This window comes from Bradysia coprophila (genome assembly GCF_014529535.1).
Source record: "Bradysia coprophila strain Holo2 chromosome IV unlocalized genomic scaffold, BU_Bcop_v1 contig_106, whole genome shotgun sequence".
Classification (NCBI taxonomy): Eukaryota; Metazoa; Arthropoda; class Insecta; order Diptera; family Sciaridae; genus Bradysia; species Bradysia coprophila.
Genome location: NW_023503372.1, coordinates 5008452 through 5035019, shown reverse-complemented (window position 1 = coordinate 5035019; position 26568 = coordinate 5008452). Strand labels below are relative to the sequence as shown.

At 35.5% G+C, this 26568-nt stretch overlaps 2 protein-coding genes and 1 long non-coding RNA gene across 4 annotated transcripts; 2 read left to right on the top strand and 1 right to left on the bottom strand.

The window, feature by feature from the left end:
• Positions 1 to 1830: 1830 nt before the first annotated feature.
• Positions 1831 to 24838, bottom strand: LOC119070669. The gene is made up of 3 exons (XR_005086540.1): positions 24828 to 24838; positions 13051 to 13059; positions 1831 to 1982 (listed from the first exon to the last, which is right to left on the bottom strand). It is a non-coding gene; the product is annotated as an uncharacterized LOC119070669 (long non-coding RNA).
• LOC119070668 (vesicle transport protein SFT2B) lies at positions 4466 to 8557 on the top strand. The gene is made up of 4 exons (XM_037175102.1): positions 4466 to 4937; positions 6929 to 7098; positions 7191 to 7308; positions 8175 to 8557. Exons 1-4 carry the CDS (start codon positions 4866 to 4868, stop codon positions 8301 to 8303), a joined length of 489 nt encoding a protein of 162 aa, XP_037030997.1. The 5' UTR covers positions 4466 to 4865; the 3' UTR covers positions 8304 to 8557.
• On the top strand, positions 12282 to 25598 carry LOC119070666 (perilipin-4-like). 2 transcript variants are annotated; one of them, XM_037175100.1, is made up of 5 exons: positions 12282 to 12595; positions 21303 to 21464; positions 21555 to 24362; positions 24421 to 24486; positions 25277 to 25598. In XM_037175100.1, exons 1-5 carry the CDS (start codon positions 12577 to 12579, stop codon positions 25318 to 25320), a joined length of 3099 nt encoding a protein of 1032 aa, XP_037030995.1. In that variant the 5' UTR covers positions 12282 to 12576; the 3' UTR covers positions 25321 to 25598. The 2 variants fall into 2 exon arrangements, with proteins under 2 accessions (XP_037030995.1, XP_037030996.1); XM_037175101.1 differs by lacking the exon at positions 24421 to 24486 and having other exon boundaries at positions 12284 to 12595.
• The last annotated feature ends 970 nt before the right edge of the window (positions 25599 to 26568 follow it).

Here is a 26568-nt window from a genome sequence, read left to right as displayed (position 1 = left end):
TATACCATTACAGAAATTTTATAATAAAAGGTAATGTGGGTGGCGAACATAATTCACATATTGATTTAATATATTCCTGTTACCTGTTTGAGCATAGTCGTAAAATAATATTGTTCCTGTGAGTTTTGTAAATGGAATCACCAAACAACAAAGTGTACAAAATTGAAACAGGTGTTGGATTATGTAATGATAATAAATGGGATTTTATACGGTAGAAAGAACATTAAGGTGTACATATCTGTACATAGTGTGTAAGTTCTCCGTCGGTGTATGCTCTGTAGTAGTGGAACATATATATACATAGTGGAATTGATGAGGGTTCGAATCGGTACACTATATTGTGTGTCTAATGTATCAAACACCTCCGTTCTATATATGTTACAATACACACGGTAATTTTTGTTATATTCACTTATAACCATTGGAAATTAATATTGGATTTATGGTTGATGGTCCATTATTATTGATGGGAATAGTTCGAATATCGTTGTGCCAAATATCGGGAATTTATTAGTCGGGAGTTATATTCTTTATCCTGTGTACACATATTCGCTGGCTTCAAATAACTCAATTATTTTCCGCGATATTTTGACTGAATTATCCTCGAAATTATCTCATAAATCAATGAACAGATTAACGAAATTTGTGATGGGAAAGTCATTGATTTAAGTTAATTTATTGGACGTATCGGAAAAACGAAAGGTGTCTGCCATTTAAACTGCTTTTGCCACGCACGGGAAAACTACTTATCTAATGTTACCGGTTTAGGTATTACCTCCAGTTGATGCGAATTAGTATGTTGTGTTACAAGAGTTGTAATGTTGATTTTTTCAGCCCTAGACCCAAGTTTATGGGGTCGTGAAATCTCATAACAACACTATACGAGAAGTGACCGGTGCGGATGTCTGTTAGTCGGTTGATGTTCCTACTGCTCTATGATCTTGTTTATAAAGATACATGTTTCATTTTAACCTGTCACATACGACTATTCATCTGTTATCGATAAAACGACGACAGAAATAATGAAAAGCTCTGGATAATGTATTAAGGAAAAATCTGGACAATGTGATTATTGGCACAAAAATACACGTTAAAAAAATTGAAGTACAAGATTTGAAATAAAACTATTAAAAATACTCGATGGAAGTATTCACCCGATAATAATGTTGGTCAAATACTTGTTGTCTGTAACAGGTTAAAGATAGTCCGGCAATTTGCGGTCTCTTGGTCCTCGCAAAATAAACATTGATGCCTTTACACTTTGCGCAGTGGTATGAACGTCGGTTACAATGTGACACAGAAGTGTTATTATTCGGTAAATTACCATAGCCCATTATTGAAACAGAGCTGGATTGCAACTGATTTCCCTTTCCTGCGAAATATTAATAACTAAGAACTCCACCATCGCTCAAGCATGGACTAGCTATTATTTCTATGTTTGCAAAATGCCGTCGGTGTATACAATTTCTGTAGTGTAGCCACAGGGATTAGGTGCTTCTTCTAGTAATTGCCACGATATTATCTCCGTTAAATTTTGGTAGATCGTGCAAAGCATAATAACGTCAGGATTGTAATTTATCTGGACACATAATAAACAACTGATTTTTTGTAAAGAAAGAGAGATTTTGATGAGACTAATGGCACATCTTTTGTTTTTCTGACTTGACCCGTTAGGCCTTCCGACGTTCTTCGTTTGTTTTTATTTTTCGGTTGAGCCGTTAGTACTGGAGACCGTTTATGTCGTCGAGATTTACGTATGTGCGAATAGTCTGTTGCCAAAGTTGCAACGTTAAAAAGATCGTTTACAAACCGAACTGTTATCCTCTTAGAGTAATTATACCTAGAGAGGAAATGACGAACAGAATTACGTAAAATTTGTGGTCCCGACATGAAAGACGTAATGTTTGATAGTGTGAGTTTTTCCCTACTAAATTGGTGGGCAAATTAGCGCAAAAAATTTGAATGTGCCTACTAGAAGGATTCTTTTAAAAAAATTGAGAACCTTTTTCATACCACGATAACTGATATCAACAAACACAACGAAAAAAAAAAATAGAAATTGACTCGTGTTGTTTTATGCAGCAAATTAGTTGTTTGTTCAGTTAATTGGAAAATTTTCTCCAGCCAATATCGGGCTTAAGTCTCATTTGAAGGAAAATTACAAATCAACAAACAGATGCAACTCGAGCAATTTCTTATTAAGCACTTAAAATTACCGAAAAAATTAACAGGTATTGTCCTTCTTCTTTACTTTGGCATCCCGTAATGAATCACATTTTCACCATATTTAATTTTTAAACAAAATTCCAAAATAGTGGTACGCGATTTGGAAAATACAAAACTGACAACTATCAAAATTTTCAACGCCTACATGTGTTAGTGAAAAGCTCTACTTAAAAGTGTACGAAATGTGAATCTTATACAAACTGATGTCGGGACCACATTTTATCGTACGAAATACCTCTCTAGGTATAATTACTCTAAGGTTATCCTGTAATTATTTGTTAGATGTTTGAATCGCAACGTTAAAAATATCGTAAAATTGAATCATGGCTCGTCCATGTATATGCATTCACAATGGTCACCATTTTTGATGGGCATTATTGTTGAAAGTTATTGTTAGTGTAAGGAATTACAGTTATTGGCCAAAAAAGCTGGCGTCCTCTAATAATTCGAAGAAGAAAAAACACTCTGCTTGCAACCGCTGTCAGCGTTTTATTCTGCGTTAAAGCGAAAACAAATGATTGATGAATATAATTTGTTATCTAAACTAAGAAGCGAAGCATCGTCCTCTCATGATCGACTATGCCTAATTCGGACTTATTAGGCAATAGTTATTTATCTACCAAGGTAGGTATGAAGGTATTTTTTCGCACTAGATGTCGATTGTCGATCCGAGGCAGACAAGACGTCGTGTGCGAAAAAAATACCGGCATACCTACCGTGGCAGATACAACGTTTTTCGCAATTTCGGGCCATAATCACCTTTCCAATGCAAAATATTACCAAAATTTCTACCAAAACATTCACATGCAAACATGAATTCATTTGAACGATCAAGCAACCTGTTCTATATACACATTGCAATGTGATGTATAGAGACGCGCTAAATAAAATCAAGAAGTCAATGCTTAGTATGTACGCTTCAACAATACGTTCTGTATAATTGTGTGACTCTGTAGCCGAATGGCTATGGTCGTTGCTTGGTGTTTGGAAGAATTTTGGTGTTGGATGTTCAAATCCTGGTCTGTGCAAAGTTTTTATTTATAAAATTTAGTCTTTCTTAAAGGTACTGTGCTATGTAGCGTGCGAAAAAAATGTGAAAAAGCCCAAGTGCGAAAAAATAATCAAAAACGCACTGTGAAATAAATACCTTCAAAACGACATTAAATGGATGCATGGAAAGGTGATGATTATGGACCGGAATTGCGAAAAGTGTATTATGCTAAAACAAATGAAGTAATAGATTTTCTAACAATCTTGAACAATCTTGTAAGAAATGTCAGAATCGACAATTATGACGATGAAATGCTTGTCGATTGTATAAAACCATAAACACTAAACTTCGGCATCAATTATGTTTACAACAACCGAAGGTTAATCAGTTCATCAGGTTTCGGTTTAAAATAGCAAGTACTTCTCAACACGCTTTACCTACCCGATATTCTCTAAGTAGAAAGTAAAATATTTAATGTCTCAATCGTGAAGTTTTTTAATACCTAAACAAGCTTTTACGTCCAGTTTTGCACTAAACCCACAACAGAACATGTTGTGACCAAATTTACTTTGAAACAAAATAAAAAAATTGTCGGAAATGTATGTTACTGGAAAGCGCATTTTACGTGCATAAATATTCATTTGATGAAAGTGTAAAATAGCTACAGTACATAAAATCTGACTTGTTCCTTTAAACTGGAATTTTGCTCATACTTTCCGTTTGCTGTCAATTTAATGTCAGTGTCAAATGCCGGCTTCGTCTGGGGTTCCATTAGGGTACATGTTATGAAATAGATATTTATCAAGTACAAAGTGCTTTATAGATACATTGTGTGCCCAAACAAAGCATACAGCTATTCATACAATGTTTTATGCACCAGGTTTTCGAACATTTTGATGAGTTGCACAAATAACTCTTTTTACTGTTTTAAAATCAACAATTAATTTTTTGGTTCGACAGACCACAATTATTTTTTGATAGGACGAATCACGAATCAGCTGAGCTCAGTTTAATTAAAATATCGCAATATCTCTATCATTTTCTTATTTTGTAGTGCTTTGATAATCATGACATCACTTTTAAAAAAGTGTCTGTTGTATTCAAGACAATCATCTTCATTCAAAAGAACCGCACTAAAAAAGCGACACCTGAAAGCCAAATCAAACACTGTCACTGAGCCTAATCAGCCTAATCTACTACCTATACAATAAAGGTCTACCAGCACTGTTGGATGCAACAATTTGTTGACAAATGTCATCGAATGTCATGATAAATTTCTTTTTGTGTAAAATGAGTAATAAAATGTTTAGTTGTTTTGTCCTTTACATCTGACCATTAAATTGATAACCAAAGGTTACAAGACACCAGAAGCCGATAAACAAAACCGAAAACGTATTCTTGCTCTCACCCGAAACGAATTATCGCGAAGAAAATATTCCTTTCGCCGTTTTATTAGCGAAAAGTGGCAAACAACATTTGACTGTTTGCAAACTGTTGCGTTGTGTCTCTGGTTATTATTTATCGTGTGTGTTTACGACAACGAAAACAATTTCTCGACTCATAAGACTGATTTTGGAACAAAACATTCTTCTACGCTCCACTTGTGACCCGACATTATTGTTGTAATTATCATCATTCGGAAAGGAAAATGGATAAATTAAAGAGAGTTTTAAGTGGAAACGATGCAACTCCTGAGGAATCCGACGGAATCTTACCATATGTAAGTACGCCCGTTACTTTACTTGCATTCAGTGCACCATTATTTGATATGCCGTTGTGTAATGCATAACTCAACATGTTATTGTGCAGAATAGACTTCATATTGTTGCTTGTTGGTCAATGATGGATTTGATCTTACAATTTCGCTGAGATCCATCACCAACGATCAAAATTAGTAAAAAAAATGAAAATTTTAATGTAAAACACTGAGCATTTAGTGAACTCTCTATCCATTGTTTTGTGTGATTATAATGGTGTCAAATCACCAGCTATTGCATTCGATCGTAAAATTGCTGAACCATTATGAACATTTCCGAAACAATGACGACGCATATCCCATTTTCTATCATCAATATTGATAGTATGCTGTATGTCACTTCTTCCAACCGTGCGTAACAACGCGATTCATATGATTATAGGTAATTGTTTGGTGTCGGTTCTTTTAATCCAACTAGCCAAATGACAATCCACTGATCATATTCATCGAGCACAAATTATGAAATTTGATCACTGTTATTGACTGGTTGGTCTAGATTTTCGTTTAAAAAAAAATGTAAAGTTAACTGAGAGCATGCTGCTGGATCGACATTGTGTGTGCAAAAAGAAAATTAATTCGAGAAAATGATTATCAAATAGGTCACGAAGACGTGACCTTAAATCGTGGACTCATGGGACGTTTCACATTTCTTTTGCGTTCGAAATCTTCCACTTGATTAGATGGAAACTTGTCGTCAATAATGTTGGCAACAGGGTGACTAGCCATTTCAAATATACGGCGTTTGTTTCCTGATTTAGTCACAGGTGAAATGACACAATAAAATAAGCGGACGAGTCCGATCCTGTAACACGGATCTAGCGATACTTTGTTTCTGTCCCGTTCATCATATAAATCACGCGAGCCTTCTTGTTTTAGCTGCCTAGAGTGACAGGTCCCAGCTGTAACGATTCTCAGTTGACGGAATTGTGGACAGTCAAATGCAACATGAATGGCCGTTTTCATCCTCCAACCCGTAGATATACTCAGGCGTATCATCTTCCTAAGTTACCTGTTCGAGCCGCAGTTCACGTCCATGCTTTCCTTGGACCATCTTCCTTTCTTGGCATATTTGCCGGGCAAGATAGGCTTAGTCCCAAATGTACCAAGGTTTTCGTTTTTTTGCGAATCTGACTTAAAATTTCGCCTTTTTGTTGTTGTTTTCTGTTGCTGTTTGCGTGAATTTAGAATGCTGCGAAAAGAGAATTTTAGTTGGAGCTTTACGCTGAAACAATGAATGAAGAATGAACTGTCGGCCAAAATTAACTTCTTACACATATGATCCTAAGCCCATCTAAAGCCCTATGTGGCATTGGATCAGCCGTCATCGGCTTTTTCATTGCCTTCCACTCCAGAGTCTCACGTACCCACATAACTACGATCTAACTGCTCCGATCCATGTCGTTTAGGTATTCCTTACACTCTTCTATTAGCTTGGAGGTCGCAACAGTCGATAATAACGCCTTAATCACAGGTTCACTATCGGAACGTATGTAAATTTCCTGCCCTTGGGCTCTTCGGTTTGAATATCTCTAAATGTATCGTAAACCGATGCTGAAAACAACATTTAATTTGATAAAAACTCGAGGGAAAACCTGACATTCTTAGATATGGCCTAGCATTCCCTGAAATATCATTCGATTTCAATGTCAAAAATGATTCGTGTTATGGTAAACATTTCTGTAATTTGAAGTTAAGGGACTGATTGAGGTCGTATAGTTCACGTCAAGGTTCACGTTCACATGTGGAAAGGGACAAGAGAAATTATTAGACGGCTCCAATAGCCATAGCGGCACTATTTCCCTTTTTGAATTAATATTTTTGTGGCGCATTCGCTGTAAAATTGTAGTGCGATATAATTGCTCCCAAAAGGAATACTAGGCTCAATTAACTAATTATAATTACGACTGGCATGCCGTCTCCATAATTTTTTCAATTTTTTTAATTTTTCATTTTAGATCAATGAGGCTTCAACATTGAGCTGGTCGACACGCATCAAAGCCTTTTGCATTTGCTTCGTACTTGGCATTGCATTGTCATTGTTGGGCTCCTTTGCTCTGTTCATGCACAAAGGCCTTGCAGTTTTTGCCGTATTCTATACCCTCGGTAACATTGTGTCGATGGCAAGGTAAATTTCTGGCTGACAACAGTAACATCAATAGATTTGCCAGTTATTTTTGATTTGATTTGATTTTCCAACTTTTTTTTTGGTTTTATTAGTACCTGCTTCCTTATGGGTCCTTTCAATCAAATGAAAAAAATGTTTTCATCAACTCGATTGGTAGCAACATTGATTGTGATTGGATCATTTATATTGACACTAGTGGCGGCTATTGTGGTAGAGTTCATTTTTGTTTTATCATTTTCGATTTTTTGTGTGGCTTCTGCTCCTTTCCCTATACTTTCATTATAATTAGCACTCGCAACGGGTCGATTTTTAAGCTGAGAACACACGTGAAATTCTGCGATGTTGACATGGACAATTATGCTGCATTTTCCATTGTTTAATGTTTGCTACCAATCGGATTACAATGGAAAGCGGAACATAAAATTGTCGATTTCAGCGACGCAAAATTGCTCGTGTGTTTTCGGTCTTTCAGGTCTCCGAAAATAAGTTCGCTTCATGGAGTTGCATGGAATGAAAATTGTGAATGAGGACAAATTAGCACACACCGCATTCATGATATTGAAGACATTGAAATGCATTTTTCGGTTGATTTGTTCATCCTCTCAAAATTAACATTATTCGGAGCACATACGCAGTAGACTCAATCGTCGTATTATAAAGGGCAACTTTGGATGTAAATTGTGTCGTTGTTAGTCGCTGACTTTCCGCTGTAAATTTCTTTTGCTACCGTAAGGCCAAGGATCACGTTAACTTCAGGTTCAACCAGTTTTGTGGGGTGCGTAGTGTGTGGGCGTAAGTTGTCAGAGGATGATTGGTCTTTACGGTAGCAGAGACTAAAGCCACAGAAACCCATTGATAACAACGTATATCATTTATATGCACCGTTGTCAGTGCCGGAGCCCTTTGAATTTATTTTCGTAGATCTGAAGATTTACCCGCTGTGACTCTTAATTCTAAAGGTTTCCGCGTATGACGAAGAACTAAATTGCGTAACTGCGCGGAGGCCTTAACAACGCAACGACGTCACGTCTACGTCTAAAAATTTGGCTAATTTGAATTTTTCCAATTCTTTCCAGTTGCATAAAGCTCTTTTGGCCTTGATATGCATTATCGTCCAATCACTGGCAATGACTTGGTATTCTTTGTCGTATATTCCATGGGCTCGAGACGCTGTCAAGAAGACTATTACCACATGCATTGTGTAGGGATGATTTATGTAATAACTTCGTTAACAGAGAGAATGTGAATAACTCAAAAAGAAGAAAGAAATTCGAAAAAGCAGCATTACTAACAGTGGCATTTGTACTGGCAAATATTTATTCTAATTTAGATTGAGTATATAATGCGTATGCTTAAGTAAAGATACATTTTTGGAAGCCGCTAAGGTTTTATATTATTTTTATAAACTATTTAGGTCTCAATATACCGAAATATATGCCCTCATAGACTCAATGGACAATGGACGTTTTATATTTGAAAAAGCAGAATAGATCGGGACGTTGTTGGCAACCCTGAGCTGGTGTAATTCTTTCAGAAACAGTGAGATTCAACATTAAGATTACGCCATTTCTTCAGCCATAACACTGAACCAAGCTCGAGAACAGAATTTTCAAGAGCGGCCTTACCTCCTCGTCGCCGACAAGTCAAAATGTCTCATATTAATTAAGTTTGTAAGGTTGGTATAAATACTACTGCGTCGAAATTTTACATATGAGAATAGGGGTTCATTTCCGTTAAAAAAATGGCTCAGTGCTATGCTTCAGCTAAACGACAGAGTGTTACCTTAATGTTGAATCTCACTGCAGCTCGTCTAAGTAGAAACGCATTTACGAGATGTTTTTCGTTCCACTTTGCTGCATTTTCCATTTGATTCGATTTGAGCCGAGGTCAAGTAAGTGAGTAAGTGTGAATGTTTGTAAAATGACTGTAACGAAGCAGTGCGAGTGTAATCAACAGTCATTTGTCACTTATTTTGCAGAGCACAGTGGCATTATACCAACATTCAAAACTTCATTTATATAAGAAATCCGTCAAACAGGTCCCTTCTTTAAATTCTCTCCTGGTGCTTCGTTCGCAGTAGTCCTACACACGTTAAAAAAAATCGGTTTCAGGAATTCGATTCCGTTTATCTTTCTGATGCTTAACTATATCTACTCTAGAACGTCATAATTAACAAAAAAAAAAAAAATCCGAGTCGCGCAACGCAATCGAAAGAAAATGTTTGCGCTGTCATGCGTTTCAATGCGCTGTCATGCGTTTCAATGCACTTTCATGCTACTTCGAGTAGAATTGATTCATAAGATAGGACAATAGTAGATTTTTAGTTTCATTGGTTTTATAGCTTGGCTTTCAACAACTAGGTAATATTAGTCATCTTCAGAGCCTACTAAAAAAATCAAATTTAAATTTATTTAGTTATGGAATCATTGGTTGCCAAATGAGTTGCTTACTTTGAATCATTTATCCGTTCATCGTTTCTTGTTGAATGAATTACTCTGCTTTTATTTTACTCAAGCCGAACCATTTTTAAACAAACATGGTCGGGTAAAAACAGGTACGTTTCAATACGTTTCGTAGAAGATTATTAATTTTGGTGTGACTAGATTATCTAGTCTAGAAAAGTTTGATTACTACTTTTATGTCCTGTACATTCAATTCGTGTGCGTAAATTTTCATTAGATGAAAGTGTAAAATTGCTATACGATGTGTTGTCAAGCATAGCTTCGCCTTGAACTGACAATTTTCACATTTATTGCGCAAAATTTCCATTTAGACACAAGTTAGCAAAATAGGAATAGCTTAACCTGTTACAGACGGTAAGCATATGACCAGCAATGAACTGACAGAAATCTAGTACATATTCTTCTGGCTATACAAAAATTCATCCGAAAATTAATTCTCTGTTGTTCATTGCTGGAATCCCTGTATCAAGTCTATTAACTTCCATCGATCAAAGCACCTTTAATCTGTTGATTTCAAATCTTGTACTCTTGTACAATTTTTTAAACATACATTTTGCTATAAGTACCATATTATCCAGAGCTTGTCATTATTTTTGTCGTTGCTATCGATAACAGATGAAAACGTGTTTCCATCAAAATTGTCTTTGTTTCGTGAGCACTAAAAAACAAAGAAAATTTTGATCTAAGCACGTTTTCTGTGCCTCGTGTGTTTTGAGCACTACATGTTTATCAACGGCGAACATGAAGTGATTTCGTTGTGGGATCTGTTACATTTTTTGTTCAAACTATTCGATGTAAAATCTTTTACCTCATTACTATTGACACACATTTTGCTTCTAAAGTCACCTTAACCAGAACGCATCGTTTATTTTTGTCGTTGTACTCGATGTCAGATGATAAAATTGGTCATGCAGGAATATTTTAGCGAAGAAACGCATTCCAAAGTTAAAATTCACATCAATAACTAAGTTACTCAGTTAATAATGTGAACATTAGCTTGAAATTTTGAAAGAAATTTCGTATCAGAACCAGCTCTTAATAAAATTTACAGCTAGCAAAATCAGGTCCGGTTCATGAAAGGTTGGGATGAAGATATAACTATTTTTGTAAAATTACCCGACCGGAACTATCGGTCAGACAGATTTTCACCTAGGTCGAACTATTCCGAGCTTCATTCCAATAATGGTAAGATATCAAAGCAAGTAAAGCATGATTTTCTAACCGATTTGACTTGGAAACATTTTCTTGCATGGTAAATCAAAATAGGGAGTATGATGAGAATGTTCGTTGCGTTACTATTTTACAAGCGGAAAGTGTATCGTTATAACAATGATTTAGTCTGGTAGGTACCATTTTTTTGTTAATGTAAAGTCTTGTACTTCTTTAGTTGTACTTTAGTAGAACAATAACCTGTCGTTTCTTTTTGTCGTTGTTGTCGATAACAATTGACTACATTTTTCATCAGACAGTGTTTCTTGGTCGATAGGAAAACATTCGTTATGGTTTTATTAATTGAAACTTAATTCATGTCCCTGCGCCACATGTCGTGTTTCTCTACAATTTGCACTTTCAATTGAACAATAATATAATAAAATTAGGTCAATGCTGCCACTGCAAACGAACACATATAATTTAAAAGCACATCCTTTCTCTCACGCACACCTTTCCAATATATCCGTCAGACTGACCTTTAACAAACATTTCTCATTTTTTATATCGATCCGCAGAATATTCGGTTTCGTTTTAATGAAATATGCAAACACCAACTGTTGACATCATGCATCTAATACCAGGTATAAACTCACAATAATGGTATGTCATAATAACATTAAAAAAAAAATTCCTTTCACTCAATCAATCAAATGGCGCAGAATGATTGTCATATAAATAGTTAAAAATGCAAGCACGGTACGTGCATCATTAGCGAATTAAAAGAAAAATGGAATTTCATTGATTTAGTTTAGTTCCGAATAGGCTGATGATGCAATTAGAGTCTCTTTTTCGTAAGCCTATTCGAAACAAAGCTAAATGAACGAAATTTCATTTTTCTTATAATTCGCTAATGTGACACGTCCCGTTTCTGCATAACATATCAATGCATTTAAGTTGGTTTCGTTTCTAATCTACTTCATTCATAAAAATCAAAACTTAGACGTCCTTTTTCCACATCGATCATTGATGCATTCGATGCAAGAATCCAGCTCATCATTTCACAGAGCTCCTCATTCAATATCCACAATGCATACCTAGTATATAGCAATGTGCGTCGTCTCAAAAATAAATGCCACAAAAAATATTTTTGCTAATTTATTCTATTTACATTTTGATATGTATAAAATTCGCATCATATACCTATTGTATAATAGATGTGGATGGTTGGTATATATGTACATATTTCCACGACTATGCTCTCAACAAAAGTAAAGTAGCACCGTGTATGTCAACACTACTTGTATATGTTATATCTAGAAAAAAAACGTATAATTGAGAATTGAGAATGTTCTGCGTTCTATAATAATCGAACGAAACCAGTTACAGTAAACTCCGTACTATTGCATACCGTCAGTCCACGAAAATGAAGCGTAAATTATTCCATCAATGCGATACAATGCTTCGTGCTGTTGACTAAAAAAAATAATTTTGTGTTTTTATGTTAGATGACCTCATCTATGCAGAGAGAGAGACGATATATAGCCAGCTATAGTGGCAAGGGCATAAGATTTTCAGCTGAATACGAACGAGTTTAGTTTTGTTACTTTAACGAAACCGAAGAGGTTTTTTTTTGTATTTCCACTGTGTGTTCTGTTTAACTTGGGAGCGAATTTTGTAGGAGAAATAACATCAAGTTTTAGTCGTGAAAATATCGCGTACCATTCATGTCCTACATTTTAACAACACGAAATTGTTAAACGATTTTTTTGTGTGTATCATAAAAAGGAGGAAAAATTTTTAGTTTTCCAACAAAAGTGACGGGGGAAATTTAACAGAATCGAAAAGTAGATCACAAACGGGAAAAATGTTTAGTGGATTCACAGGTATAGTTCATATTATACAAAATATGCGACGCTTTTATAATATATAGTGGAAAATTGATAGATGGTTTTCTAGATGGGAAAATGGAATACTTTTTTTTCTATCTTTTTCAATTTTCGATTTTCAATCACTTATTTTTGCGGTGTGTTCGTTATGTGATATCATTTTCACCATTTGTGCTAAAGCAACAACAGCAACAAAAAAATGAAAAACTTAAAATTTCGGCTACAGAAATGAAAACCTGCTGTACACCTCTAACAATATGTTGTGCTGTAAATAATAAAAAAACGGAAAATTTTTCAAATATTTTCAACATGAAAATTCTGTGTCACGAATACATTGTTGAGTAGCGAAAAATATTATAATTTGGTTACCAAACCTCTCTCAAGTTATATTTTGAGATTTATAACAACACTGTTTCATCTGTTGGGTGGTTTTTGTTAGTTTCAAGCTTAACATTCATTTACTAACTTTTATTGCCTTTTCACATTTTAAACTGCGCAGATTCTATATGCGGGACTTATTATACAATTTTTATGCATAAATGTTTATTCAAAATTAAAAAAATTAAAATTCTCTCCAATAAAACCGTTGTGTCGAATAAGGTATTGATTGAGAATTCGATAAGAAAATCGAATGTATGAAGCGTATAGAATTGATGTGAATGAAGAAATAATTTGTTTGCCATTGGGAGGAATATTTTTGAAATTAATTTATTTATTCGATAATACGAATTGATGAAAGAGTTCTATTGGAATATATTCTTGACCAATCTTTCTGTCGATTTTTTTTCCACTTTCCTTCGTCTTCAATTATGCAATACAATATACGGGCATACAAATGTGTATCGATCTACTATATATGCTCGTATTTAACCGGCCGGCTTTATAACGAACCCGAATGAAAGGAATCAATTTTTCTATTTCGATTTCAAAGAGAACGGTTTTGTTAAGGCGTAAATTTTAATTGTTAGGTGATGACATGTACACTTTCGTGTAGTCTTTTTTCAGCCAAGACGCAAAAACTGAAATTTTTTGGTGGAAAATTTTTTCTTGAGTGTAAAGTGACGCAATGATTCAAAATGTGTTAATTGTAAAATAATGGAAATTTATACGAATCTTTGAGCTTTATTGACAAATAACGATGAAAATAAGCGATGAGCCAGAGATATGGTCATATATGCTATGTCTAACTGAAGTAGTAGATTTCGTTCAAATTTTTTACAAAATTTAGATCACAGGAAATAACAGAATGAGTAAATATACCCAGTGTCATTATGTGCCGTCCATCCATGAAAGGTTAAATTCCGATTCTTTGCATCACTAACAACCGCTGAGGTCAAAAATTGCCTATAGAATTTGACTGTAAAATTTCACCGTTCGTAGTTGATGGCATTGAATAATTTACTGCTTGGTCTATTTTGAAGTAAAACGTTTCCAAATTTTCTTGAAGTTTTGTTGACTCTGAATATTGAAAGTTCAAGCAATTTAGAACCAGTCATCAACCCAATTTGATTAAACTGAACCGTTTTTACCACCATCACCTTAGTTAATTCTGTTCACAAACTTTTCTGTAAAACAATTTGTTTCCAAGCCTTTACGTACATGCCTCGGTCCATATCATCGTCACTCGTGTGCCCTGCTGCCGATTTTTTTTATTAAATTTTATTTATTCAATCGAATCACGTCGTTGTACAATCGTTAAATCTATTAGTTCGTTTGTTTGAGGTATTATCAAAAGATTCAAATAAAAAATCTTCTACTTCATATGTTGTGACATGCATTTGTTACATAAGAAAAAGCTCTCGATAGATCTCACCCATTATTTTTGTCGTCGTTATCGCTAACAGATGACTCTACGTTTTTCTATTTTGCTTGTACGTAATGGAAAAAACAGCAATACATTTGTTTGAAACATCGATAGCTTCAAGTCCGCTTTGAGTTTTTCTCCATCTCAGCTGACTCTAATCTTAGGGTATTTAAGAGACGGTTTAAGAAACAGGAGGAAAAAAATAAAAGAAAATAAGAAATTGGACCTCATAAGTCCTTCATATGAGCCTAGAGACATGATAATATATATGAAATGACTGGGGGGATTTTTTTTAAATTTATTTATGTCGCCAGTCGCCAATGATATTTTATTGCACAGCTCGGCATCGGTGAAGCGTGACAATAAAACAATTTTTCAATGTTAAATCTAAACAAATTAATTCTGATCTCATCATAGTCATAGTGTAAAATGCAGTCAGCTCATCATTGTTTCGAATCAAAATTATAACAAATTGTTGAAATATATCCCACACGCTGGCCGAAATTCAAAATTGTGTTGCTCCTAAAAAGTTCGTAAAACTTACGATGACTTGATGAAAAGTAATAAATTTCCTGTCCAAGTCATCCAAGGCCGTAGAATTGTTTATAAATTCAATTAAAACAAAAACTTTTTCTTCTCCACTACACACACTCTTGATCGATACACATTTGTATGAGATAATATCTCATTGAGATATGTATCTTACCGTGCATATGGTGCATGAATCGACGATCGTTGCGGAGAATATTATGATGTAATAAATAGAAACCGCTAAAATGGTAGATGCTATTTGCCCCGGGTGCAAATAGACTCTAATCCACTGTTTGCCCCGGGAGTAAATAGTCTTCAATATGTTTCCCTCCTGAGAATAATTGGTGACAATTTAGAACTCTTAAAAATCGACTTGTCTCTGATGCAAGACTTCATGGCTATTCCAATTTGTGCAAAGAAAAATCAACATGTCTCTGTTGCAAAACGTACCTAATAGTTTCAATGGTCCTCCACCTTCATTTGTTCTTGCAAAACCAGGCTAGGCCGTACGCGTCTTGTAGTGAACCACCGTTGGCATGAAGAGGCACCACACTTTTTTTCATTACTTTCTTTGCTCTATACGTTCTCTACTCCACTCTCTACAGAGAGCTAACTCAGTAATATTGAACTGGCATTAGTAATTTTATGACGAAATGCCCTCGAATCATACGAAAATCTACTACATTTGAGCTTTAGTTTCCCAAAAGCATTTCCCTACTGTTGCACCAATTTCTCTTAGGGGGCAAATAGTGTATTGACGACTATTTGCACGCGGGACAAATAATCACTTTGTAAATGTATGTATAGAAAACGATATTGGCGAATCGTTTGAATCGATAGATTCATTGTTGGTGAATCAGAATTGAAGATTTTTTTTTCTATAAAAACCTAATGCCCGATGGCTGATTCGCTATATATTATAATTAATGAAAAATGTGCTTTGGCACGTAGATTTATTATAATTTTCTTTCATTTGATTTTTTCTCTCTCATTCTGGCGCATTAATATGTCCATCGCTGGATTATTTTAATTTGTTCATAGTTTTCGATGACTTCATTTTTCAGCAATATAAATGATAAAGGTTGAACCTGAAATTATTTAATGTACATTCCTAATGCGATGACGTAATGTGCTAATGTGTATGGAGTAGAACAATTTTTCTCATCTGATTTTTCGTGTGATTTATTTATAGAATGGAAACAAACATTTTTTTTTGAAAATAATTTTTTTATTATTTGTGTTCATAGATCCCAATCATATTTTATTATGATTACTTTATGGTTTATAACTTCGTTTTGATACTACTTGTGTCCACTACAAAGTATACAACATGTGTGTTGGTTTAGTGTTAATGCTTTCCATGTTTAAATTCGATGATAACATTTCAAGTATCCTCTGGCATGGTGCCAAAGAGTCGAGTCTTATAGTAAAGAAAGAAACGGAAACGATTTTGACAATGTTTGCCGAATGTTTTTTTTAGTTTTGAGAATATCGAACACTAAATTTTCAATTTTATCGACCGTTTCGAGAACATTAGTTCTTCTAAACAGATCTGAAAAAGCCGCAGAAAGTCTTATGAAAAGTACTCTAACATTGGTGCCTTCTGGTGTCACAACGACATCACCCAATATAATTGTCGAGTCTGTTACTTCCTTTGACATAAATGATTTTAAGAAATTGAATTTCAAAATCTATTACTTCAATAGTTTTAGGATATATTTTCCTATATTAGACCACATCAGCCAAAGTTTATCGCTAATCTTCGATGTTCCTGTCGATAACAGATGATATTTTTGGTGATCCATGTACAGAAAAATTGAACTATTTGATCTCTCAATCTTCGAGCGCGAAATAGTACATTTCATACCTAGGACTAAAAGTCTTTTTTAGCGTATAAGAGGTTTCCAGACAGAGCCGAGGGCGAGGTCTGGAATCGAATTTGCTAAAAAAGACTTTTAGTCCGTGGTACGAATCGTATTTTTCGCACTTTTCGGGTCCTAGGTATGAAAAAGTATATATGTGAGACAACGCTCACACGAGCACGTGACATAACTGTGGGAAAAACTGTTTTCATTTTGGCTCTCTATCTGATGAGAGAATGTGACGTTCTTGCTCGACATTGCTTATTGTCGATGTCGATGTTCATACGATGGAGACCCTGAAAGTTTCGGTATGCCCCTCATGTTTGACCTATTGTTTGACGTAACTGGTGTATTAATTAGGGGTCTGGAGACTTTTTTTATGGCAATGGTGTTTTCAGCTCGAGTCGAAGGTAAGGGATGCAACCACGCAAGTCGAAATGACAATTTAATATTGCTAAGTATATTTTACTCACGAGGACCCACTGGAAACGAGTTTTAACGTTAATATCCTTGGAGGAAAGGGAGTTTCCAAGGGCAAATCTATTAATAGTTATTTGTTTACCAAGGAAAAAAGTTGGAAATTTCATTTCAATGACCACAAGCCACTCGAAAAGATGAAATTTCCTACTTTTTTCCCGGCATAAAAACACAACGTTTTTCACAACAAAGGCTACCGAAGTTTCAGCCGAGGTGAGAAAATGACTATTTTCTCGCCTGCGTCGGGAAAAATATATTATTCCCCATTCCCCACCTCAGTAAATACTGAAACAAGTACTTTGTCAGAAGCTCTCGATGAGCACCCCTGTTTGTAAGTAAAAACGGTAAATTTTGTGAAGAATAGAACCTCATAATGAGTGTTAAATGTCAGTCCAACTATCAAAATACCTGTTCTCGGACATCATAAGCTTTTAATGAAGCTGAAAAACCCGAACCAAAATTACGCTTCTTTTTTGTTTTCTTTTTTAAACCAATTTAAATGCATTCGTCGAACAGCTCTATTGACTGGTGCCGCAAATAAAATTTTTGGTTTCTTTTCTATTTTCTTCCGTATCAACATTTAAAATAAACGAAATTCGTTTTGTGTTTCGATTTGAACTCAACGGTTCTAAATTAGAAGCAGTTGACATTTCGTTTGGATAAGTTCAACTCATTAAAGGAAATTAAATTTAATCGGATAAAAAAAACCACACTCACGAATCAGAATGTGATAATTTAAAGTTTATTTTCTAATGATCTGTCGCACTAATAGTAATAGTTCATCGAGAGTGTATATGACGTAATCTCAGTTAAATGTTTAGAATGACCAGAGAATCAAATTTAGATGATTAATTGATGCAGTCGGGGCAGATGAAAATAAAATTATCGAGAACCAAAAAATCATTTAACATACGACGACCCATCTAACATCAAATTTACTAATATTAATTCATTTCTTTTATTAACAGACAGCTCAAAATGTGAGTATTATCAATCAAATGACACCAAATTAAAATTTTGATGAAAAAAACAATCTTTTCACATCTTAACATCTTTTAACAAACAAAAAATCTCCGTTTATTAGCTAGTCGAAATATTTTACTTTATATTAACTTTGTGTAAATAAATCTGAAAGACGAAAATAGAAATTATTTAATTTTTTTTTCGCTCTGTAGTTTCTTTGTGGTAAAATATTAAATAAATTAAGTGAATTCTTAAAAGCGAAACAAAAAAAAATAATTCTATGCACTGATCACCGATCGTAGTCTTTTTTTCAGCGATACAAAAACAGAAATATTTCAATCTTTTTATTATTGTTTATTAGTGAGGCGTTTAGTGAAGAATCTCCGTCGTTTTTTTGTATATTAGTTTTAGACTCAGAAATAGTAATCATAAATAGCTGCTAAAAAAATCAACATTTTTTAGTCAAATAGCAATTATAGAATAGATTTCTGGCGCTTTTTTGATTCGCTTCTTGATTAAGAAGAACATTAACATGTTTTTTCTCTTATTGCCATAATTTCTATTAAGTCCTCCGAATAAAAACATTGGGAGAAAAATTCTGGATAGTTTGTGCACATTGTCGTTTCTACAGACTTAGAATTATAAAGAACAAGGATCAATTTCAATCCAATTTATTTCATACGCGATATACACATCACTATGCATACAAAAAACGTACGTATCGTAACTTCTGTGGATGTGGAATTTATCGATAGAATTGGATTGGATTGGATTTGAAGTTGTCCGTTACTATAATACTCAAACTGTAAAAAATTGGATTTTAACAATTTAGTTGGATTTGTCTGACAAATTTCGTGTTGATGTAGTAATGATGATTTTCTCAACAAAACCAAATCATTTAAACATCTACGATAAGCAAAATTTTAACCATTCACAGACGTTAAGTATCGAATCTACTACTTGATTTAATCTAACCGTTTTTGACAGCAGCAAATCTACTATTTTACTTCATATGCTTCAACATGTACTTATCTTGCTATATAAGACGAGGTTAAATATATAGCTCACTCCTGATTTTTGTCGTCGTTGTCGACAACAGATGATAGTTCGAAGATCGATATCTCTTTGAAACCTATAATGATGGCAAATAAGCAACGCGGTTGTCGTTGTCGGAAAAAACAATAATAATTTGCTACTACTATTTGAGTGTAGGTATCTATATGCATTATTCAATGGAGGATTTATATTTGAGATAACAGATATCCGAGTCAGGTCGATCTTGTTTTTATTGACCCCAATTATCATTCCAAGCCGTATAATTGCGGAAAGCGTCTACGCTAACATTAATTGCAATAAAATTCTTAGATTAGATCGATGATAAGATTCTGAGATTCTGCAGGCATTCTGTGAGAGAAAGAAACTTAAAAGTCATTTCAAATGTGTGCTCAAAAAGTCGTCAAAAATAAAGTTTATTCAAATTCTTTCAGGGGTTCTGCCTGTCGCTATCGACAAAGACGCAATGTAATGTAATGCGTTTCGAATCAGTCAATACAAGTTGTACCGTAATTTTACGATTTGGATTTTAACGTATTCAAAACGGCAAACGTTCATTAAATCTGTTACGTCTGTTCTTCAAGATATCGTGAAGCAAAATCTTCTACTTCATTGATTTTACCATTCATTTTCCTGTAAGACCTCAAAGACCGTAGCTTATTTTTGTCGCTGAACTTTTTGGCGATAGATTAGGAGATAAAAAGCGGAAAACGGTAGAAAAATCTATGAAAATCTATTTTCATTTTTGCTGGCAAATGAAAGAAATTATAAAAACCAAAACAGTAAATCGAAAATCATTTGAAGGAAATCCTCAAGGTTACTGAAATTCGTTATAAAATCCTCTCTCAAGTCTATGATAACCTTCCCCTCAAAAACAATTGAAGATTTCAAACGTATGGAAATGCTGTCATTCTGAACACCTATTCATAGCAGACTACGTATTTGCTTGAAAGTATGATGTTTTAACTAGTGAGAGGTTTGAAAGGCATGGGGTATGATCTTCCAGTCAATAACAAAATTTCTAAGTATTGCATTTTACATGCTGACGCGATGTATCAAGTTTTTGAAAATTAGTACTTACATACCAATCGGACTAATGATGGAAATGGCATTTTGTCTCTTTTACGACCTCTGCTTCGTCTCGGATCTGTTAATTTCACACAAGAAGTGACATTTCCATTGTTTGCCTTATAGGTAACTAATGCACTATTACTGAAGCGCTGACGGTAAAGATAACTTTACCGCACATTGTTGAGTAAAATGACTAGTAGGTGTTTTTGAGATGTTGTACCTATTGGATCTAATATAACAGTCGCGATTTTTTGATAAATTTGCCTCGCTTTTCGCCGAACACCATGCTAATTGCACAAATTCATACAAGCAAAGCACTCATCATCACCTCCTCCTATTGTAGACGCTATTATTATCTAAGCAAATTTGCTGAGGCGCGTTTAACTTTAATCAGCATCCAATTAAGTAAATTAAACATTCTTGAAAATTGACCCTATGACTTCACATGGTTTGTTTACAATTTATGCATAATGTAAATGGATGCTACAACAAAATATTTTTGAATTTACTTTAAGCAGCAATAAAAAATTTAGCCACAACACAAAACCATGACACAATGATATCATAAATGTACCTAATACTTAAAGAATGTATCATCTGTTTTTTGCGTGGTTTTTTAAGCTAATATTTTATCGCCTTCTTGAAAAGTCGATGATGATTTCCGTACATGTTATATTTTTATGTGTGTGAAGTATTTGTTTTTCTTAAAAATGTGTTTTAACTTCTTGACTTACAATAATGCAAAACCAAAATTCTAATTAACCCAGTTTTCTCGGTATACATCAACCGTGCTTATTTAACAAACAAAAATGTTTTACATAAAACTTCTACTACTGTGCTTTGTGGATAAGTGTTGATGAAAAAATGATCTAAAATAAATTGCATGAAACGGCAAGAGAATATGGACCGAATAATATTATCACCTTCATGATCCGTATTTCAGCCAGAATAAGGTCATGGTTTGGACGTAAGTCGAATAATGCGGAACAGGATGCTCAAAATGCAGCATCAACCGTACAGGGTCAAGTAAACGATCAATTAAAGGAAACTTCGAACACATTGTCACAAATTAAAAATGATATCGAAACCTCAACGGTCAAGAAAGGTATTCAATCGAGTGTGCAATTTTTGATTTAATTTTTGTTTTTCTTTAATTTTTGATTATTTTTTTTGCCACTCCTTTAATACCTTAAAGCTGAGGAAGCAAAAGAGCTGACAAAGGAAACCGTAGACGATGTAGCAGGTTACACCAGGGATGTCGGTAAAGCCGTTGAAAACGTTTTGAGGACTGCCTCTGACAAGGTTGAAACGTCGTGGGAAGCTTCGAAACATAAGACAGCCGCTGTTGCTGATTCATCGGTTAAGACCGTCCAAAGTGGATGGAATGCGACAAAGGACAAAGCTAATTCGGCCGCTGAAGCGGGAATAAAATCAGTAAACGAAAATGTTGGAAAAACCAAATCGATTGCGAAAACCACATTCGAAGAGTCGAAAAATCTGACTGCCTCTGCATTAGACAAAACTGCAGATGCTGCAAAATCTGCTACCAACACCGTATCATCAAAAACCAATGAAGGACTCAATATATTAAAGTCTGGAGCATCGGCAACTTCTGAAGGAATCAAGAGTGGAACAGCTGCCGCTTGGGGACAAACGAAGAACACAACTGAGAATGTTACCAACGCAGCTGTAAACAAAAGCAGTGAAGTAATTGATGCAGTTAAGTCAGGAGTTGGAAGCGCTTGGGATAAGACAAAAGATACGGCAGAAAATGTGAAGGATGCTGCTGTTAGCAAGACCAACGATGGTGTCGATGCTATTAAGTCAGGTACAAATGCGACTATCGACACAGCAAAATCATTGGCTGATTCTGCTTCGGCGAAGACAGCTGATGGAATAAGTGCAATTAAGTCGGGAACAGCCAGTGCATGGGATCAGACTAAAAGTACGGCTGAAGATGTGAAAAACGCTGCTGTCAATAAAGGAGGAGAGACTATTGATGCGGTCAAGTCTGGTGCCGGCTCTGCATGGGATAAAACAAAGGACACCGCTGAAAATGTTAAAGATGGAGTAGCCAATAAAACCAGCGAGGGAATCGATTTCATAAAATCTGGAGCTGCATCAGCTGCAAACGCCACCGTGAACACAGCGAAATCCTTAGCAGATTCGGCATCTACAAAAACTTCTGAAGGTATTAACGTTCTCAAGGCAGGAACAGCTAGTGCATGGGACCAAACTAAAAACACAACTGAAAACATTACTAACGCTGCTGTCAACAAAACGAGTGAAGCAGTAGATACAGTCAAATCTGGCGCTGGAGCAGCTTGGGATAAAACAAAGGACACTGCTGAAAATGTTAAAGATGCCGTAGCGAATAAAACAAGTGAAGGTATCAATTTGGTTAAAACTGGAGCAACATCAGCAGTAGACAGTACTGTGAATACGGCAAAATCGTTATCTGATGTAGCGTCTACAAAAACATCTGACGGTATCAACGTTTTAAAGTCAGGTGCAGCTAGTGCATGGGATCAAACAAAAGCAACAACCGAAAATGTGACAAATGCAGCTGTGAACAAGGGAAGTGAAGCTGTCGGTGCTGTAAAGAGTGGAGCTGAAGCAACTGTAACAAAGGGTGCAGAGGTATTAGGTGCAGTGAAGTCAACCGCTGGCAATGTTTGGGAAAAAACGAAAGATACGACCGAAAATGTAAAGGATGCAGCCATTAATAAAACAAGTGAAGGCATCAATGTTGTGAAATCAGGAGCAAATGTGACTGTCGATGCAGCTAAATCGTTAGCAGATGCTGCCGCAACAAAAACATCTGATGGAGTTACTGCTTTAAAGTCAAGTGCAGCTAATGCATGGGATCAAACAAAGGCCACGACGGAGAATGTTACAAATGCCGCTGTCAATAAGGGAAGTGAAGCTGTAGGTGCTGTGAAATCGGGAGCTGAAACAGCTTGGGATAAAACAAAAAGCACCGCTGAAGACGTGAAAAATGCTGCGGCTAATAAAACTAGTGAGACTATCGATGCTGTAAAATCAGGCGCTGGTAGTGCATGGGACAAAACTAAGGATACAGCTGAACATGTGAAAGATTCCGCTGTTGATAAAACTAAAGATGGTCTAAACGCTCTTAAAACTGGAGCAGCGTCTGCAGTAGACACAGCTAAGTCAGTAGCAGACTCAGCTGCAGCAAAGACTTCTGAAGGAGTCAACACTTTAAAATCGGGCGCATCAGACGCTTGGGACAAGACTAAGGAAACCACAGCCAAAACAACAGATTGCATTTCGAAGCAGGTCTCTGGGGCTGTTGAATCTACACAATCTGTAGCCGGAAACATTGTAAGCGGAAGCAAAAACTTAGTGAGCTCAGGCATAGAATCCGCAAAAACAGGTGGTAAGAGCGCTTGGGATGGAGCTGCAAATATTACTGAAGGAGCTAAGAACTTAGTTGGATCTGGCATTGATGCCACTAAAACTGCTGCCGCTAACACATGGGAGGGAACAAAATCCGGTGTTGAAAAGACAAAGGACGTAGCCTCCGACATATGTCAGTCTGGCGTAGAAACCGTCGAATCTGGATTGAATAAATCGAAAAATGTCATATCTTCCGCCACCGATTCAACATTAAATGCAGGTGCTGCAGTATGGGACCAGACAAAAACAATTGGTAGTAATGTTGCAAACACCACAGGATCAGCGGTTGGCAGTGGAGTCGATGCGGTAAAGGACAGTGTTCGTTCGGCGTGGGATGCTACAGCCAAAACTGCCGGTGCAGCAAAGAATTCCTCAGTGAACTTTATCGAATCGGAAAAGAATGCCACAGCCAACTTTTTAGGGAAAGCTTGGGATGGAACGAAAAGTGCTACGCAGGATGTGGGAAAAACCGTGGACAGTGGCCTGGACACAACTATGAACAAAGCAGCTTCCGCATGGGACAGTACAGCAAGTGCGATGGGTTCCGTTTGGGACAGCAGTAAAAATAAGGCAAATGAAGCTGGTAAGTGGAAAAAGTGATATTTTAGGATGCTTAAACATATATATGCTATTTCATTCAGCCGGCAGCAAGACACCTGTAAATTCCGACTCTTTTTCAAAGGGTGGAAGCGTATTTAACGCATCCGGTAATTATGTACAAAACCTAAAGTCCAAGAGTTTTTTTTATATTTCGTCTTGTTGTCCCTATTGTGTCCTATCATCAAATAATTATTAACTATGTGTTCAACCACTTACCTTACCTTATTAATACTGTAAGCAATGACCAACCAAGCAAAACATTTAGACTCTGACTTCACTTTTACATCGCAAACTTTATGTTCATTTTAAACGATATTTTAATCCGACTGAAGAGACTAGCTAGACTTGCTACTTAGTCTTTTTCCGATCAGCAAGTATTATCAGATCTGTTGCTTCTATTGATAGAAGTTTTCGCGACTAATCTATTACTTCCTTAGTCCTATCAGACATTTTGCTATTAAAGACTGCCATAGCCAGAGCCGATCGTGTATTCTTGTCGTAGTCGAAGTTGTCAATAACAAATGAGCAGCCATTCTTAAGGATTCTAAACGCGACATTGAAACTTTCTTCCACGGTAAGACGGACAAAGAACATTCGGATGACAATTTGGAAGTCTAAAAACATAGTTGCCGTACTGGCTTTTCCATTTTTTTCGGCTCTGGATTTACCTCGAGTTTCACCAAAATCTTTCTCTTAATTGTTTATGTCGTCCGTTGTGGAAGAAAATTGTGGAGATTTTCGTTGACTTAGTTTTGAAGTCTGTTGTTACCCTGTTGGTAAGACATTTCTTATTTCCCCTTATATATGTTTAGGCTGATCCTGCAGCCTTCCGTTGTACACAGTCCGAATTTGATATTTTATTATTGTTCGCGAGTTTGAAAACCCTAATTCTTTCAGCCCAACGAGCTAAGGATTTGGTAAAAGAAGATACAAAAATATAAAACCATTCAACAACCTGCAACTTGATACAACTTGCATTGCAACCTACTTCTTTCTGGGACATCAACTATATAAATCCAAGCATCCGATTTGCAATTATGTCGCTGTTTTAAACAATAAGATTTTGTGTTTGTTATACTCGTAAACATTATGTGTTGATTGATTTGTACATTAAAATTTGAAGAAGTTTATTCATCATTGTCCACTTGTATGTATAACAAATAAAAAAAAAACAAAAGCTGTACAAATAAACGAAATATAAAAACGTTTTTTTCTGCAACATTTTTCCGTTCGTCTTTTTTTTTGCTTCTACTCAGTTCTCTCTTTCCCTTTCTTTCTGCTCTTGTACAAACATCTCAAAATAACCAACCGAGTTCTATTTCCAATCTTTTAGGTCGTCATAGATACTGAAACCAAATTCTATTTTCGTTTTGAATAGAAAAGTGTCATTTCCCGTGCTTAGAGAAATTCATAGAAATTTCGTAAAATTGAAAATCATTGCACTATATGCCGCACGCAATAGTATGAGTTCATTGTTGACCTTGGGAAGGTGGATATTTGGAATAAGATAATTGATTGCATCTTAATAGTGATGTGAAGCTATTTTTAGCACTTGGGTCTTTCAAATATGCCTAGTGCATATTACAGGGGACGTCGATGAAATATATCCATTAATTTCTTTCAACTGTTACTCATCTGGTCCTCTCATACAAACTCATACTACAACGCTATTGCGTGTAACTATCTCACGCGTACAAACAAGAAGATATAAAACACTTGTGCGAGCTCTCAACTTATCCGACGCTTGGTATTTTTATGAGAAAAATCCAAGTTGAAAAATATGCGTAATTTTCGTAGAGCTGGATTTTCTTGGCACCAGCTGAGAACAGCTGAAGGAAATTTATGTCCAAATTTTATTGACTTCCCCTGTATCCTAAAAGGAAAACGAGTTATCGTCAAAGAGAATACAACTGCACGTCGATGTTAGTAAAAGGTTCCGATCCGTATGTTAACCGAATTAATTAGTAAAAAGTAAGGAATTTGCTTCAGCTGTTTTTAGGCTGGTACCGTCATACAAATAAGTGCGTATCGTTTAGAGGATGAACAGGATGAACATGTGTGATAGTGGTAAAACGACATTAATTAAGAGTGATATCGCGTAAATTTGAAATAATTCTTGTGGAAATAAATATACAATAGTTCGGCGAACCGGGAGACCTATGGCTCGTTCCTTTTTCAATTCTGAGAAA

Excerpts from the sequence above, each read along its gene's own strand:
- LOC119070668 (XM_037175102.1), top strand. The coding sequence starts at position 4,866 with ATGGATAAATTAAAGAGAGTTTTAAGTGGAAACGATGCAACTCCTGAG. Across the intron at positions 4,938-6,928 it reads CCGACGGAATCTTACCATAT|ATCAATGAGGCTTCAACATT; the intron begins GTAAGTACGCCC and ends TTTTCATTTTAG. Across the intron at positions 7,309-8,174 it reads CACTAGTGGCGGCTATTGTG|TTGCATAAAGCTCTTTTGGC; the intron begins GTAGAGTTCATT and ends AATTCTTTCCAG.
- LOC119070666 (XM_037175100.1), top strand. Across the intron at positions 21,465-21,554 it reads AACCTCAACGGTCAAGAAAG|CTGAGGAAGCAAAAGAGCTG; the intron begins GTATTCAATCGA and ends AATACCTTAAAG. Across the intron at positions 24,363-24,420 it reads AAATAAGGCAAATGAAGCTG|CCGGCAGCAAGACACCTGTA; the intron begins GTAAGTGGAAAA and ends TATTTCATTCAG.